This window comes from Lynx canadensis, chromosome E1 (genome assembly GCF_007474595.2).
Source record: "Lynx canadensis isolate LIC74 chromosome E1, mLynCan4.pri.v2, whole genome shotgun sequence".
Lineage (NCBI taxonomy): Eukaryota > Metazoa > Chordata > Mammalia > Carnivora > Felidae > Lynx > Lynx canadensis.
Window position 1 is genome coordinate 5572496 of NC_044316.2, and position 18276 is coordinate 5590771.

Below are 18276 nucleotides of genomic sequence, written 5' to 3' on the forward strand. Positions count from 1 at the left end.
CGTTTTCAGTCATCAGGTAACGGCTGAGCGACGGATGTCTGAGCTGCATGAAGATTAGGGTGAGAGCAAATCTTGCCCAATAACTTCTTCCCACGGTTAATGAGACTAATCACAACTCCCTTTATCTCCTCTAAAGATTGCATGGAGCCTCTCGACTGGGTTCTCATGTGCTACCACCTTTTGAAAGCCGAGTCAGTGACTTTGACCTAAGAACGTAGCCAGGCATCTTACTGATGGTACCTTCAGTTTTTGCTATAGACGTGCACATATACCTATGTAGATATCTAGGTCATATACACATTAATAGATCTCTGTCTTCAGCGGGTCATTGCCGGGCGCTGGGAGGGTGCTTCAGAGGTGACTGTTGTCTCTGGTCCTCGCAGGTACGAGATGAGACTTTATGAAGACTGGTGTCAGGCCGTGTCGGAGAAGTCACAGTACAATCTTTCCCAGCCGCTTCTGAAACGTGACCCAGAGACGAAGCAGATCGCCGTCAACTTTAACCCACAGGTAAGGCAGCAGGAATTTCCTTGTGGGTTCCTGAAGAGACTCCTTTAACTCTGCTGATTTCGAAGGCAACAGAGGCGTTTTATAAGAAATTGCAGAAGCTGCCCGAGAGAATTTCCACCCCGGATCTCCCTTTCGGGATGAATCCCGCGGTGCATTGTTTCCTTACGTTGTCCAGTGTCCTCATTTTCCTCCGTGGTTGGTCAATACGTTTGTGTCAGTTTTGCACAACAGAAAATACAGCAGAATATGTTTTAAACTTTCATAGTTGGGTGATAACAGCTTTGTTATGAACTCAACTCCACATACAAAGTTAGAACGGCAATTGCGTTCAAGATAAACTCATCCAGGGGCTCAGTCGGTTGAGCGTCCAACTTCAGCTCAGGTCACGATCTCACGGTTCGTGAGTTCGAGCCCCGCGTCAGGCTCTGGGCTGACGGCTCAGAGCCTGGAGCCTGCTTCCGATTCTGTGTCTCCCTCTCTCTCTGCCCCTCCCCCATTCATGCTCTGTCTCTCTCTGTCTCAAAAATAAATAAACATTAAAAAAAAATTTTTTTTTAAATAAACTCATCCAAAAGTTTACATATCCTATTCTAGGTATGCACCATCTGGAATTCGAGAAAGTATTTAAATAGGTAACAGGTATTGCTACGCCTGCCTTCAAGGAACCCACCAGCTAGTTGGAAGCTAGGACCTCAACATGCAAAAGTCTACCTTTATTAGATTATATGTGATAAATCTCCTTGGAGTAGCTTTGGGAATAAGACTCTAGATTACTGGTTCTCACCTGGGGCAATTTAGTCCCCTGGGAGATATTTTGGGTTGTCCGTCATGGACTGGGTGCCAATGGTGTAGGGTGAGCAGATTCTTAAGGATGCAGCTAAACTTCCCACGACACTCAGGATGGCACCCCACAAGCAAGAGTTTTTGTCTGAAAATGTCAGGAGTTCTGAGATTGACAGGCCCTGCTCTAGGCGATCAGAAGAGTGGAAGACCACCGTGGGCTGTAGCAATGTGGAAAGCTTCATGCCAGAGAACGTGATAACCAAAAGCCAGCCCATATCAGGAAGTATATTGGAAAAAAAAAAACCAACTTAAAAGTATAGGCCACGCTGAGCTAAACGCAGTCAGCGACTTCAGTATCAATGGCATGTTCTCGAGGTAGAGAGAGCTGGAAACTAAGCTGATAGCATGTGAGTGTCTTTTGAGAAAATTACAGTTTAAGTAGAACATCGACTCCCGACGGCGATCAGAGTCAACAAAGGGGGTTGGAGGGTCCATTTCTTCACTTTGGTAGCACATAAGCCTGTCGTTTGACTCATTTAACTCCTTGGCATAATTTTATCGGCATTCACCGTGAGCAGTGTTGATTGTTAAATGCCCAAACAGAGGAGGGACTGGGTTACCCACGAAGCCACAGTCCAGAGGTTATAACTGTAGGAATGAAGCCCTCAGGACGAGACAGTTTTGAGGATGGACCACTCCTCCTCTGTATACGCCAGAGCAAGGACTCTTTCTCTCTCCCAATGTGCAGCACATAGTAGGCACTTTCGAAGTGTTCGTAGGTGGTAGAAGGAAAGAGGGGAGAGTGAAAGAGAGAAGAAAAGGGGAGAGGGAATACTTGAATTATAAAGTGAGTTAAGGGGAGACAACCAAACACACAAGTCAAAGAGGAGCTGTATGTGTCCCTGTTTCCAGCTTGGAGCAACATGACAGTGGCCGTGCTAGTAAGAATGAACAGTAACACGTGTATCATTCTAGAGGGACATGATCAGATCTGCCCCTCTGGGGCCAGAAAAAAAATTCTTTTGCAAATTATTTAAAGTGTTTTAAATGCCCTATTATTGGATATTGAAATTATTTTCTCGTTTTATCAATCTGCATTTCACTGATCGAAAGATGCAGTTTTTCTTTTTTTGTTACATCTTTGCATCTCTGAAAATGGCACGTGTTTATAGTTTAACCGCGTTTTTCTTCCCTGGTTGGAAATGAAATAATAGAGAATCTTAACATTGAAGCATGTTGGAAAGAAATAAAATACAGTATAAATAATGCTACAGGAAACATCCTTAGTTATTGTTGTGTCCGTCCTCGATGATTTATGTGGGATAAAGGCCTGGAAATGGGGTAAAGGGTGTTCACATTGTGAGGATTCACATATACATTATCAATTGGTTCTTCAGGAAGATGGAACTCAGTCATATCTCTTCCAGGAAGATATCCGTTTCTTCAAATCACCCCTAGCCTGTTGAACTAAATATATGTGTGTGTGTGTGTGTATATATATATATATATATATATATATGTATATATATATAGTATCTCAACATTGTTTTAATTTGTATTTATTTGGCCACTAGTAAAGTAGAACCTTCTCATCTGTTCATTGGCCGGTCATAGTTCTTCTACAAATCACTTGTTCGTGTCTCTTGCCCACTTCGGAGTGGAAGTGCCCTCTTTTCCTGTGAATTTGTTAGAATATTTGGGAAATATTTGTCGCATATTAAGAAATCCATTGCATATGTTTCAGACCTGTTGAAATGTGCCGTTTTATTACGTGAACGATATTTAATGCCTGCAACCTTTTGTATTTTATTTTCCGGTTGTATGTTTGGAAGGCCCTTCTCCACCTCAGTATTATATAAGTAGCCCTGATGTTTTAATTTTCTGTTTTCAGTTTTTACACTTAAATTTTTAATATCCGTCTTGAGCTTATTTCAAACAAAGTAGGAGACTGAAGCCATTTCCCCACCAGATGGTTAGCATTTGCCTTTATCCTGAGTAGGGTTGGCCGGGCCACAGCGGAGCACTGACCCAGAGCCATTGCGAGGAGAGCTGGGAGCCCACGTGTCTCCATGCAAAGGGGAGGGGAGTGGGAGGCGGGTGGGAAGTATCTCTGGGGTGTTTTGTTGCCCACACTAATACACATCTGTCCTCGTGGGTTCAGAGGTAAACGCAATAAATAGCGAAGACCCCAATACCTAGCAACCCAACCACAGGTGTCTTTTTCCATTGGCCCATGTCTGCTTCGCCTCTCACTGTTCAGTACCACTGAACTCCGTGCCCACAGACATTCAGAGAGGCCTGGGTGACACAAAGGCGTGCCGGCACGGGCTCACAGAAATGAAGGGCTGTTTCCAATGGTTCCATTTAACAGTTAAACTCGTACAATAGCATCTCCTCTCAGTTCTGTCCGTGTCTGCGTGTGCGTGACCTCATTGGGGTGAGCCCGTCACTGCATCAGCCACGTGCCCGAAAGCATCAGGGTAATCTGTCCAGCGTTGTTTTTGTTACTCTTTGGGATTGACGGACTTGGTAAGCCTTGCTGCGTCTGAGTCCTCTGCTTTCTCAATTTCAAAACTCAGTTTCCCTTCTCTAGATGGAAGGAGCAGGTAGGAGCAAACGTTACGAAGGGACCCGTTACGAAGGTCTTTGGGCTCCTGGGGTTTTCTAGTCCTTGACTGATGATTGCCACCCTTTACTGCCACGGAGCTGTAACCACTTTAATGCCGATTTGCTTTTCCAGCTGACTTCAGTGCTGAAGGAAATGAGTTATCTTGAGTCGAGGCAGATGCGACATGTTCCTGAGACAGCAGCAGCCATGTTCTCCTCCAGGGAATTCTATCGGCAGCTCGTGGCGAAGTTGGAACTGATGGCGAATTGGTACAACAAGATTATGAAAACTCTTGTAGAGGTGGAATTGCCATTACTGGAGAAAGAGCTGGGGAATATCGATCTCTGCCTGAAAGCTGCAGAAGAGACTCTGAACTGGAAAACGGAAGGTAGCAGGGCACTGCCTGGAATCTGGGGAGGGGGTTGGGGGTCGGGATCCTGATAAAGTTGGTAGAACTTGAATGACTCCCCCAGTAACCGGATTTGAGCTTGAAACACAAGCCTAGCCTCCGAGACATGTATCCAAAGCAGAGAAGGCAAGAAGGGCTAGTATTCCTTCTCTTCCTTCTCTTTGGATATGATTGGTAGACTGAGAAGATGTTGCCGCCATGCGTTTGGGGAGGCTCAGGGTTTGCGTGACATTCCCTGAGGTCTCCAACATATATTGGGCCCTCCGTGAATGAGGGCTTTTCTTATATCATCACTGTCACTTAATTTTTGTCACTAAAATATAGATACCTTTTTTTAAAACTTTTTATTTATTTATTAAATAATCTTTACCCCCAACATGGGGCTCAAACTCATGACCTTGAGATCAAGAGTCCCATGTCCCACCGACTGAGCCAGCCAAGCACCCCTAGATTGTAGACATCTTAAGTGAGGGTACCATGATTTATTTCTTGTGTTTCTTCCAATTCAGTACTTTCATTGATGGATTAACTTTTGCAGGGTACTATGTAAGGGACCTCAACGGCACTTGGAATATGAGGTGTAAGGGACGTGGCTCCTACCCTCAAAGAACTCACGTTTAGTGGGACCAACAGACATATGTACAACCGTAAATCACCCAAGACAGGCTATGATAAAAAGCCTTCACAGAGTTAAAAATAAAGTGTGCCAAATCATAGGGGAGGGAGATTAATTCTCATTAGAGTCCTCGAAAGAGTTCATGTTTGCAAAGGAGGTCACTATCAACTCACAGAAGTCTTGGAATGCCATATTAAACGAGCTAGAACTTTATTTTATATGCAAGAGGGAACAATGTTTTCAACGTTTAATGAGGCGAAAGTGCTTTTCAGAAGGTCCATAACCCAAAGACAATCATGATGGTGCACTGGTGTGCCCCAGCAACTATGACGATTTCTGTGCACTTGGTTGGTAAGCATTACCTCCTCGTTTCTTTTCCTCCATAAGCAGGGTGATGGTAAGCATTGGCTTTTCAACACAGCCAGGAAGAAAAAGACTCTGGTGCTAACAAAATAACTTGTGCAAGAAAGCCTTTTGAAACCTACAGATACTAAATCCGTACCTTCCGTAGCGACTAGACCTTTAATTCTTTCAATTAAATGTATTTCTTTTGGGGAGCAGGCACTTGGGATTATGTCATTCAAATCACCGACAGCGTTCATGATCTCGAACAAAGGATTCAGAAAGCCCAAGACAATGTGGAAGAGATTCAAAACATCATGAAAACATGGGTGTCTCCGATATTTAAGAGAAAAGATGGAAAAAAGGAATGTCTCCTTTCCATGGATGACCAGCGCAACCGGATGGAAAAATACTACGATCTCATCAAAGAATCTGGACTGAAGATTCATGCCCTCGTTCAGGTAATAACCAGCCTGTCGGATGCGCCTACCACTAGCAGAGGGAAAGCGTCAGGAAGTGTTTGGATGCAGTAAGTGATTTGAAAATTAGAACGCTCAACAGATCCTGTGACTTCTGCATTCAGGGTAGAAGTTTATAGTGCGAGCGAGAGAACTAAAGCTAACAGATCGGTAGAGAGAAAAGTCACATTCTGGTACCAGTGTGTCAAAATTAATACTGTCGTAACGGTGTCACCGCATGACCTAAGTCCCACGCCAAACCCCGAGGACATAGAAGGAGATGCCAAGTACAGAACCCTAGAGTCCGTAATGGATCACAGTTGCTATTTTTGATTAGCTGTGGTTTGAATCACAGTAACATGCTGTACTTTGACTCTGTTAATTTTATTTATCTGTTTTCGAATTCATTAATTTCTTTGTTTTTAAGTTTTATTTCTTTATTTTGAGAGAGAGAGAGAGAGCACGATCAGGGGAGGGGTAGAGAGGGGGGTGGAGAGGGGATCCCAAGCAGGCTCTGCACTGTCAGCTCGGAGCCCGACTCGGGGCTCGAACTCACAAACTGCGAGATCGTGACCTGAGCCAAAATCAATAGTTGGACGCTTAACCAACTGAGCCACTGAGGCGCCCCTCTAGTTCATTAATTTCTGTTCTTTGCGCTTTATCCTTTCTTTCCTTAATTTGAGGTTGTTCTCCCCTTTTCATTCTCCCCCTACCCGCCAAGGGCAGAAACTTAGGGTATTGATTCTAAGCCTTTCTTCTTTTCTGATACAAGCATTTGATGTAATTTTCTCTCTTAGCTGTACTTGAGTTGCATTCCACAAATTTCATGTGCCTCATTTGCATTGTCATTCACTCTTAAATTTTTCTGCTCGTGACTCATTGTTTAATGGTCATTTGGAAGCACACTGTTTCGTTTCCATATGGTCAGGGCTTGTCTGGATAGCTTAGTGAAATCGACCTTGAGTTCAGTCCAGTTGTGGCCAGAGAAAGTACTCTGTAAGATCCAAATCATTTGGAATTCACCAAAACTTGTTCCATGACCTAGAATACTGTCCCATCTTACTGCACATTCCTTGTACACTTGACAATGCCTTCATTCTTCCGTTGTTGGGTGTAGTGCTCTATGAATCTCCGTTAAAGTTCAAAGTGGTTGATACTGTTGTCCAGATCCTCTGTATGGTTTCAGGATCTCTTGTCTGTCTGTCCTACCAGTTACCGAAAGGGCCGTGTTAACATCTCTGCCTGTGACTTTGGGTGATTTGACTAACCCTTTAGTGCGGTCCGAGTTTTCATCAAGTTTGTGATGCTCTTTTAATACAGACACATTTATAATATCATGACTTTCTGATTCCTTCTCTTATAGACAGTATAGTAGAAACTTACTTTCCTAACAACTCTGCCTGTTAACTGGGGTGTTTAGACTATTACGGTTAGTGGAATTATGGGTGTGCTTGGATTTAGCCCTACCATCTGGCTATTTCCTGTTTGCATCATCTGTGTTGTGTTGTTCTGCTCCTCTGTTCCTTCCTTCTTGTTATTCGCTATTTTTTTTTACTTAACGTTTATTTATTATTGAGAGATAGAGACAGAGCATGAGCATGGGAGGGGCAGAGAGAGGAGGAGGCACAGAATCCGAAGCAGGCTCCAGGCTCTGAGCTGTTAGCACAGAGCCCGACGTGGGGCTCGAACTCACAAACTGCGAGATCATGACTGGAGCTGAGGTCAGACACTCAACTGACTGAGCCACCCAGGTGCCCCTGTTATTCTCTATTTTTAAAAATATCCTATTCTGATTTCTCAATGGGTATTCCATCTTTTACTTTAATGATGCTGTCATTGCATTACATTTGCAGTGGTTGTAGTGGGTTATGGGTCTCTAATTACAATCAGTGATTGTTTTCCCATGAAATATAGGAACGTAGCCACAGTATGGTTCAATTCAAACACCCCCGTTCATCTTTGGTACCGTTGGGGTGTGTGTGTGTGTGTGTGTGTGTGTGTGTGTGTGTGTGTAACAAATCCCACACTAAATCCCAGGCCTTGTAGAGTATTCTATGTTTTTGCCTTAAAAACTCAGGAAAAGGGACTCCTGGGTGGCTCAGTCGGTTAAGCGTCCGACTTCGGCTCAGGTCATGATCTCACGGTTCGTGGGTTCGAGCCCCGCGTCGGGCTCTGTGCTGACAGCTCGGAGCCTGGAGCCTGCTTCCGATTCTGTGTCTCCCTGTCTCTCTGCCCCTCCCCCACTCATACTCTGTCTCTCTCCATCTCTCAAAAACGAATAAACGTTAGAAAAAAAACTCAAGAAAAAAATACTTCTGGTGTTTTAGATCCACCCACATACTCGCCATTTCCAGACTTATTTTTTTCCCCTCTTCTGTAAAACTGACTTGCCACCTGTAGTCATTTCTCTGCAGCCTGAAGAACTCCATTCAGTTTTTCTTGCAGTTCCAGTCTGCTAACGACACATTCTCTCAGTTTTTGTGTATCTGAGATGTCCTTGTTTCACTTCTGGTCTTGACGGATAGTTTCATTAGATACAGAATTCTGCGTAGACGGTTTTATTTTCCCTACAAAAGTTATTTCCTTGTCTCCTCCCCTCCAATGTTTCTGATGCGAAGCCAGCTGCATTTGGTGTCTTTGCTCCTGTATATGCAGAGTATTGTTTCTCCCAGGCTTCTTTTAATAGATTCTTTTTTTAAAAAATCCTTGGACTTCTTTTTTCTGTCTCACTACATTGTGCCTAAATAGGTTTACTTTCTGTTCACCCAGCTTGGAGTATGTGGGCTTATTGAACCTGTTTTTCATTAAATTGGAGGAGTTTCTTTTTTCTCTTTTTAATTAAAAAAATTTTTTTTAAATGTTTTATTTATTTTTGACAGAGACATGGAGCATGAGCGGGGGAGGGGCAGAGAGAGAGGGAGACGCAGAATCGGAAGCAGGCTCCAGGCTCCGAGCCATCAGCACAGAGCCCGAGGCAGGGCTCGAACTCGTGAACCGTGAGATCGTGACCTGAGCCAAACACAGTCGGCCGCTTAACCCACTGAGCCACCCAAGCGCCCCAAATTTGAGTTTCTAATCAAATTATGCCATGCTTGTCTCCTGATTCCAACATCCGTTTTATTTTCTGCGTCTGGTTTTGTTTTTAATGTGACAGAAGTTCCTTTTTGTCTCCATGAAACAAGTCTTAGGAACAGGCATCCCCGGATTGGTATGGCAGCTGTTTGCTGAGTATGTTGTTGGTGATTGTTTCCTCTCTCGGTTAAACGTCACGCTCTCCTGCTTCTTGGCGTGTCTAGTGATTTTTTCTTATTATATCTTAGTCATGTCGGATGCCACTTTAGGATCTGAGCGTTAGTCCCCTTAAAGGGTTCGTGTTTTGCCTCGGCAGGCAGTTGACTTACCGGTGGGTCAGCTGGTCCTGCCGAGGCTCGGTTTTAAGCTTTGTGAGGGTGGGTCCGAGGGGGCCTGACTCTAGGACAAAGCAGCTCTAACCCCCAAGCACGGTGTTGCTGGGGGCTCAGCAGAATGTGCCTGGGCTATCTGTAAGATGTCCTCATTTATGTCCGAAGGCACACAGATATTTTCCAGATATATTACCGGATATTCCCAGATATATTACCGCAGGCCCACACAGTCTCCATGCAGCCTCACGGCACCCTGGCAACTGTTCTCCACCAGGCCTCGCAGAGTCTGGCCCTAAGGATGTGCAGCTTACCACCCAGAGACTGCAGAAGATTCGGCAATCTCAGTAGCCCCAAACCCCAACTGCTGGGTGGTCTTCTGCCCATCAGGAAGGACCCTGTCACTGCGGTCGACTTCTCCATGCCATGGTTGCGAAAGTGCCTCTAGGTCGGGAGCCAGGTGAAACTCACCGTGTGTGTGTGTGTGTGTGTGTGTGTGTGTGTGTGTGTATTTCCCTTCTCCCGAGGAGCACAGCCCCGTGTTCCTGTTATCTAATTGCCCCCCAAGAATGGTTTCTTGTGCTGCGTCTGCCATAGCTGCATCTGTGTCGCGGACGGACAGGTCTGATCTCACCCCTCTGTCTTGGCCAGAAAATCGGAAACTGGAGCCGTTCCTTCTTGGTTCACAGAAATTCCAACAGTTTTGCCCCCCCCGCACCCCCCCAAGACCATAGTAGATTTGAGGTAAAGAGTCAAAAGGTACGGAGAGCTATACTGAGAGCATGACGTTGAGGAGATAAAACTGTACACAGCAGTCAGAACTGAATGTTTTACACAATAAAGAAGCAAACAGACATACAGGCTTACTAATACCCGAGAACAACTCTGTATTGTCACTGTGTTGTGATTTGTGTGATGTTGGGCTTTAAATCATTCAGAAACTCTTCTACCTGCGTAGGAAGGAAAGGGGTATGTTAATGCATTTTGGAAATTTTAGAGTTTTATCGTGTAAAGACAGGATCGTCAGACTTTTTTTTTTTCCAATATTTTATTTAACTTCTAGTTAGTTAACACACAGTGCAACATTGGTTTCAGGAGTAGAATTCGGTGATGCATCACTTACATACAACAGCCAGGGCTCATCCCAACAGATGCCCTCCTTAATGCCCATCTAGCCCATCCCCCACCCACGTCCCTCCATCAATCCTCAGTTTGTTCTCTGCATTTAAGAATCTATGAGGGGCACCTGGGTGGCTCAGTTGGTTAAGCGTCTGACGGCTCAGGTCATGATCTTTTGGTACACGGGTTCGAGCCCCACGTCGGGCTCTGTGCTGACAGCTTGGAGCCTGGAGCCTGCTTTGGATTCTGTGTCTCCCTCTCTCTCTCTGCCTCTCCCCTGCTTGTGTTCTCTTTCTCTCTCAAAAATTAACGTTAAAAAAATTTTAATAAAGAATGAGATTTTTAAAATTTATTTTTGGGAGAGAGCACGCGCAGAGGAGGGGCGGAGAAAAAGTGAGAGGGGATCTCAAGCAGGCTCCACACTTCCAGTGCAGAGCGGGTATGGGGTCCGATCTCATCAACGGTGAGATCGTGAACCTGAGCAGAGATCAAGAGTCAGAGGCTTAACCCACTGAGCCACCCAGGCGCCGCTATGAGATTTTTTTTTTTTTAATTCAGGGGGGTTTATACGTGGAAATGTTTGTAAAGGGGCATGAGTCGCCTAAAAAACGTACCTCTTCAGAGTAGTTACCATTTTCTTTGAAGATGTGCGATAAATAGAAAGTTGATGTCAGAAGGCTTAATGACGAAAATGATGGCGGTAGGTGGGATGTGTGTGCCCCATGCCACCAGGTCAGGGAGGAGGGAGAGAGCACGCATGCATTCCTTGATGTGTGTACGTTTTCTAAATCACTCAGCCGGCTGCTTTTAATGGCAACTGCCCTGAGCAAACCCCTCCAGCTCATTTCTGAGGACTCGCCAGGAAATGCTTTACTTGCTTGAACCCCAAAGTTCTTACACGCCTTGAATCACCAAGCCCTCTATCCATAGCGTCCCTTTTTCTCTCTGCCCTGACTCCCGTCTTGATATCGCTTCTCCACGGCGCACCCGTCAGCACTTATAAATCAACACCCTATGTCCCATCTTTCCTGGGAAAGCGGCCAGGCCCCCTCCTCCTTCCTCAGGGACAGGATGAGACCCCATCTGCCCTTCACGGATTAACTTTGTGATCCTTTCAATCAATGATTAAACCCATTAGACGGTATGGATTCAACATCCGTGTGATAGCAAACTTTTCACGAGAATGCTTTTCTCCCCCCTCTAGGTTGTTTTCATTCCCGTTAATGAGAACTAGACCAGTCCTTCCATATTATTCAACATGGTTTCAATCCGTTCTTCTTTATTTTGTAGGAAAACCTAGGTCTGTTTGCCGCGGACCCAACCTCTAATATCTGGAAGGCTTATGTTAAGTACATAGATGATATGTTGCTGGATGGATTTTTTCTTGCCATTGAGTGCTCCCTCAAGTACCTTCTGGAAAACACCGGTATGTACTGGCTTATGGATGTGTGTTATTGCCGCAAAGATAACAGTGGCACCTGTTGAACAAAAGTGAAGTGTGATCGAGTGCTTTGTGACTTTTCCCAAAATGTTGTGGATGTTTTGTGAGCTACACACAGGAGAATAGCAAAGGTATTGAGTTTCTGAATTGTTCCTGGAGAAAAGATTTCTCTCTCTTTAAAACTCAGGTGATAAGCCAGGCTCTCAGGTAGTGAAGCCCTTAGCAAAAGCAAAACCATAAATGCCAGTTCAATTCAAATAAAGCTTCAGGGGGTGCCTGGCTGGCTTAGTCGGGAAAGTGTGCGACTCTTGATCTCGGGGTTGTGGGTTCGAGTCTGGGCTTGCCTCATGGTATTGGGAGGGGGACATTTTGTGCCTTCAAGCTTAATGTACTCTCTTTCTGTGGCCTTTCGAGAACACAGGCAGTAGCCAGGTTAAGTGGAAGAAACAGAGTGTTTCTATGTGAAAAGGGTCAGACCAGCTGGGGATGAGGTCGCTTTCAGGAGGAAAAGGAATGTTAAGAAGGGTAATGGGCATTGTCTGAAGTGGTTAAAAATCGTTTTGAATTTCTGATGGATAGAACTGAGTTAAGGTGCACAGTGTCGAGGATATAGTCAGGGCCAACCTTGGCTAGGAAGTCATGGGATGGAAAGAGCGGAAGGGTTCAGGAAGAAGCTGAATTAAACCTTCACATTCTGGGACGCCTGGATGGCTCAGTCATTTGGGTGTCCAACTCTCGATCTCAGCTCAGGTCACGATCTTGAGGTGGTGAGTTCAGGGCCCGCATTGGGCTCTACGCTGGGCACGAAGCCTACTTACAAAAACAAAACCAACCCTTCATGTCCTGATAGCTTCTGAGCAGCTCAGCAAGGATCACCCTGAAGAATTAATCGAAAGGGAAAGACCGAGAGGAATAGGTTGAAGCCAGAAGATAAAGGTGAGATGAGAGTTTAAGATATTAAGTCCAACCCAGGGAGAGAATCCGGGGGTCAAATGGATAGGTCAAGGTCAGTGTCCAGATACCCAGCCCAAAGAAGACGGCAGGTGCAGGCCCCTGGGCTGAGAATACAGAGGGAAGTGAGGCTCGGTGCTGGGTGTAGCTCAGACAGGCAAACCCCATGTGGTCTTGGTAAGTGGAGTGACTGAGGTCAGAGGCACAGTCTTTGTTTGCAGGGTTGCAGGAAGCTCCAAATCAAGGAGATCAGGCAGCAGGAAACAGCCTCCAGTATAGTCAGCAAGGTTGGGGTGGCGGGGTGGGGGGATCCCGGGGGCGAGTAGCCAGTGGGGCACAGAGCGCAGGCACTGAGACCAGAGAACTGGCTTCTGGGGAGCAGCGCTGACAGTGCTCATCATAGAGAACCAACCAAATGTCCTCTAGAAGGTCCGGGAAGATGCCCCAACACCCTTGCCATAGGCACTGCATAAGAAATGGTCCCTAAACATAGTGACTCCACACTTGACCGGTGCCCATCTAGCTCTCCCGACCTGGGCTGTCTCCCCTGCTTCCTTTATCATTTCCACCTTTTTGTGCTTGGTGAGACCAGGACCGTTCCCAGGGCTTGGGCTGGACTCCCTGTCGCCTCTCAGAATGCAAACCCTGCCCAGGTTAGATGCTACCCACCCTACTGAGAAATGCTCTTCCCCCTCCTGAGTCCCAAAGTGACTGACCTGTACTGAGACAATCTGGTTTTTTTTTTTTAACGTTTATTTTTATTTTTGAGACAGAGAGAGACAGAGCATGAATGGGGGAGGGTCAGAGAGAGAGGGAGACACAGAATCTGAAACAGGCTCCAGGCTCCGAGCAGTCAGCACAGAGCCCGACGCGGGGCTCGAACCCACATACCGTGAGATCGTGACCTGAGCCGAAGTCGGACACTTAACCGACTGAGCCACCCAGGCGCCCTGACAATCTGGTTTTTACGGTCACGACGTTGTCATTCTGTCTCATGTAGGGATTCGGTTCTCATGAGAGCGCCTGGGACAGAAATCTCACGGTCAAAACAGTCTCATGAGTCTTTTACCTCCTGTAAACCCTACGCAACCTGGTCTGTGAAGTTTTCAGTATCTCATACAGAGAGTAATGCAGAATATGTCCTGAGTACGTAATGCAAAGTGTGATGTTATAGGTGTTTTTAAAAACGATTCCATGATGGCATAATTACCATGTATTCCCTTAAGTTAAATTTGCATTTGATGGGACCCTCCTGAATCCAGTCATGCAAATTTATCATGCCTGCAATTTTTTTTTAATGTTTATTTACTTTTGAGAGAGAGAGAGAGAGAGCACAAGTGGAGGAGGGGCAGAGAGAGAGGGAGACACAGAATCTGACACAGGCTCCAGGCTCCAAGCTGTCAGCACAGAGCCCCACACAGGGCTCGAACTCATGAACTGTGTGAGATCATGACTTGAGCCGAAGTCGGACACTCAACCGACTGAGCCACCCAGGCGCCCCAATCATCCCTACAGTTTTCAAGGCAAGGCCCTAGTCCTACTTATCTTTGAGGATCCCCCCAGTTACTTTAGTTGGGGTGAGTGGCTAAGCTATGGTAACAAGAACTCCATCAATAACGTGGCTTAAAGGACAAAAAGGTGTATCCCCCAAGTTCTAGACTCAGGTGAGCGTTCAGGTTAGCGGGTGGGTTCCTGCCATGCTGAGGTTCCCCCACGTTCGTGTTCCTGCCTTGTCTTCATTTCTGTGATGGAGCTCGGTCACTGCCACATCCGGGCTCTAGTCCGTGAGCGGAGAAAAGAGCGAGCACAGAGATGACTCCCCTGCTGTCTCAAGGGCTGGAGCCCAGAGGAGGCAGCCCTCGCTTTTCCCCACATCCCACTGGGGAGGGAATCGTGCCCACCCTGACCTCTGCTTCTAGGGAGGAAGGGGATGAGGATTCCGATGAGTCTCCACCATCCACAGCATGCTGTGCGGAACAGTCTCCCGAATATTTCCAGTTAAGACGACCTGGGAATATAAGTGGTTATTAATAAAAGTTGAAGCGCTAATCTCGTACTTGGAACATCTTGCTCCGTGTTATATTTTGATTTAAACTTAGCAGGGCAAGTTAGTCTAGCAAGTAATCAGGGATCCATTAATTATGTATACTGTTTTTAAATTTTTTATCACCGTAGGACTACAGAATTAAAGTCAGTTCTGTTTTCGTGGAACAGGATGAACGGCCAGGGTTGTGAGTTGTCTTTCATTTATTTGCTTACGCAACCATTGATAAGAACGCCTCGGTTCACCTACTGACAGCCGATGCGGTCGCGTGGCTGGTGCCGAGGAAGAAGTCAGCCGCTTCCTAGAAACGAGCTGTGCAAAATCAACCTGTTCTCCACCACCCCCGCCTCGCTCCCCCGACCCAGGCACCTGGGAACGTGGAAGGGGACTGGCTTGGGTTGATCAGTCACTGGGACGTGCTCTCCGAGGACAGGAGGGTAAATGTCCTACAATGCCCAGGACGGCTCTGTGCAAGAATTGGCCTATTCGAAATGTCAGTGGCTCCCCTGTCGGTAAACACTGCAAGACCGTCCCCCCTCACCTTTTCCGGGGGGTTAGCAAATTTTACATTTCCATTTTTCCTATACCCAAACAGCCTGTGTTAAGGGAAAAAAATGTTCCGAGTGCTTTGAGAACGGGTATGGCGCTTTGCCCGTCTTGACATCCTTCTTTGTTTTGTGTGTGTGTGTGTTTTCCTTGTGTTTCAGAAAGTAAAGCTGGACTCACCCCAATATTTGAGGCACAGCTGTGCTTAGTGATACCAGAATTAGTTTTCTCTCCATCCCTGGAGTCTGGAGTGAAGGGTGGCTTCTACGACACCGTCGAGGGTCTGGTGGCCAACATTTTTGGAATATCGTCTTTGGTGCCACGGCTTTCCCCACAGAACGGCTCTCTCCACTACCAGGTACCAAATTCACAACCATCCCGCCTTCCCCCGCGACCTCGTGCAAAGTGTTGGTGTAACCGCCTGCTGTGGTCTTGCCCCCCACCCCAGGTTGACATGGAGGGCGTGGCCCACTTGGCCAGCTTGAGGAGCACGCTCCTGGACAGGGTTCAGAGCATGATGGCCCTCTGCAGTGGCTATCGGAACACTTTCAGCCAATACTCCTACCTCTACGTGGAGGACCGGAAGGAGGTTCTGAGTCAGTTTCTGTTGTATGGACGTGTCCTCACACCCGAGGAAATGGAAGCCCACATAGACGATGGCCTTCCAGAGAACCCCCCTCTCCTCCATCAGTTCAAGGCACAGATCGACTCCTATGAAAAGCTCTATGAAGAAGTGTGCGGGCTGGAGCCCGTCAAGGTGTTTGATGGCTGGATGAAAATCGACGTGCGACCCCTTAAAGCATCTCTGCTGAACCTCATTAAGAGGTGGAGCCTCACGTTCAAGCAGCATCTCGTTGACCACGTCACTAACAGGTAAGACCGTCGTTCTAGCTTTCTTCCGGCATCCCGAGCCATTGGGGCCGCCATGTTTTTTTCATCTTCTTCATCGTTTTCCCCAGTGGGTTCATTGGCTCAGTGAAAAATTGAAATGGCTCATTGAGGTTCCAGGCCCTCGGACACTGGCGGTAACATTAGTCCTGCGCTTTCCTTGGTTCACCAGGCGTGGCCTCTTTTGGTTTTATTTTCCATCTGGGGCCCAGTGCGTGAAAGGCACTCGGTGAGTGGTAAACCACGTTCCGCGTGATGATGGCAGATCCAGGCTCCCTTTGCAGCCCTGCGAAATCTCTTCAAGCCTGGGAAACGGAGGGCATCTAATGGGCCTCTTAGATTTTATTTCCACCACTCCCTCCTTGTCTCGGATCACCCCGCTTTGCAACGTAGAAGTCACTAAATCCCCACACTCCCGATGCCCGTGTGTGCCATTCTAGCCACGGGACAGACAGGACCTGACATTGTTCCCCGGGGCACCTTGACTACCCAGCACCAGGCTCTGCCACCCAGAGCATCGGCCTCCGGGTGAACAGGTCTGTGCTCAGTCTCCTGGTCACTTCACCTTGGTCTGCTCCCCACAGATCTGCCACAGTCAGAACCTCAACTAGCACCCCCACCCTGAGTCCTTCAGGGCAGTCGCGGTCCCTCTGTGCAGCCATCAGCCTGTGGTGTATCAGCTGCGCCTACAGGGGAGCAGACCCGCCCCCTCCCTTGATTCTGGGGGTGGTTTCGCTCAATGCTCCCGCCGCCCCGCCCGGTGATCTAGCACCGTGAGCAGAAAGGAAATGACCCCACGGAGGACGTGTCTGTTTGCAAATAAATTCCAAGAGACCCTACCGGGGTGAGGGTCCTCTGCTCTAGAAAACTCCAGGAGAGCATGGTGGGATGTTGGAAGTGGGTTTGCCTGGTGCTTTTAAGAAGAGGCCAGTTGTCCACATTCACGGAGATGTCTCTGAACGTCTCTGCTCCACGGTCCCTCTCCATTGGTAGGTCTGGGGATGCAAGGACATGGAGGCGTGTCTCAAAACATAGGCCTTATTATCATTCACGTGCGGTGGGGCCACCCGAGAGACCCCGTAGGCAATGAACTGCCCCTGAGAAGAGAGTTGGTTCTACAACTGGATTCTCAGGACAGGACGCACCATGCCGCCCGTGCAGGGCTGCAAGGGGGAGGCGCCGGGGTCCATCAGGCAGAGGGAACAATGGGAAAACGTGGGCAAGAGCCTTTATTGTGGTTTCCCTGGAACAGAGCTGTCGAGACAGGGCCAGCGGGTGGACAGTTGGCTCTCTTGAATGAGTTGCGCAGGCTCTGGGGCCAGAGGGACTGACGGTGTCTAGGTTTTCGGTCCCTGGCCCTGGGGTGGTTAGGGCAGGTGGATAGGGGTCTGGAGTGTGAGAACCAGATAGAGGAGGTGGTTGGAGGCGTGGGCTCCGGGTGGATTGGTTTGCGTGTGGAAGGCAGGCTCAGAGGCAAGTCACTTAGCGCCTCAGAGTATGTGGTTGATACAGGATGCAGTGAAAGCACCTGCCGGGCGCCTCTCCACCAGGTGTGACTTTGCAGGGTTTGGTAGTTGGTGTGACAGGATAAACACGCGGAGTTCTTGTCCTTTGACCATTATTTCCTTAAGCCCGAAAGGAGACGATGACCCGATTCCTCTGAGGTGCCTCGTCATATCTTACCGTGGTAAATATTTTGCATTGCCCTGCTTCTGAATAAAGTGGCTCATCTTTTTATGTTGGTTTTTTTTTTTTTTGGTGAGTTTGTGGGTTTCTCCCTCTGTGCCCATACAGAGCACTTACCCGTTTTTTTCTTAAGTTTATTTATTTATTTTGAGAGAGAGAGAGAGAGAGAGGGAGGGAGTAGGGGAGGGGCAGAGAAAGAGGGAGACAGAGAACCCTAAGCAGGCTCCATGCCGTCAGCGCAGAGCCCGGTGTGGGGCTCGAACTCATGAACCATAAGATCACGGCCCGAACGGAAGCCAAGAGTCGGACGCTTCACTGACTGAGCCACCCAGGTGCCCCTTGCCCACTTTTGGTCGGAATTTATTTTTGCCTTTATGATATTTACAAGATTTTCCTTTCGCTCTTTGGTATATACTCTCTCTAATCCTGTACGAGTTGTATGTATCGCAGACACAGTCTCCCATTTTGTGACCT

General features: G+C 47.3%; 1 protein-coding gene across 1 annotated transcript in view; it reads left to right on the plus strand.

The window, feature by feature from the left end:
• DNAH9 (dynein axonemal heavy chain 9) overlaps positions 1-18276 on the plus strand; it is a 280228-nt gene that overhangs the window by 40565 nt on the left and 221387 nt on the right. Inside the window, exons 12-17 of the mRNA XM_030296313.1 lie at positions 384-510; positions 4034-4289; positions 5488-5729; positions 11537-11672; positions 15390-15586; positions 15677-16101. Coding sequence (XP_030152173.1) covers positions 384-510; positions 4034-4289; positions 5488-5729; positions 11537-11672; positions 15390-15586; positions 15677-16101 — 1383 coding nt within the window. The remainder of the gene's footprint in view (positions 1-383; positions 511-4033; positions 4290-5487; positions 5730-11536; positions 11673-15389; positions 15587-15676; positions 16102-18276) is intronic.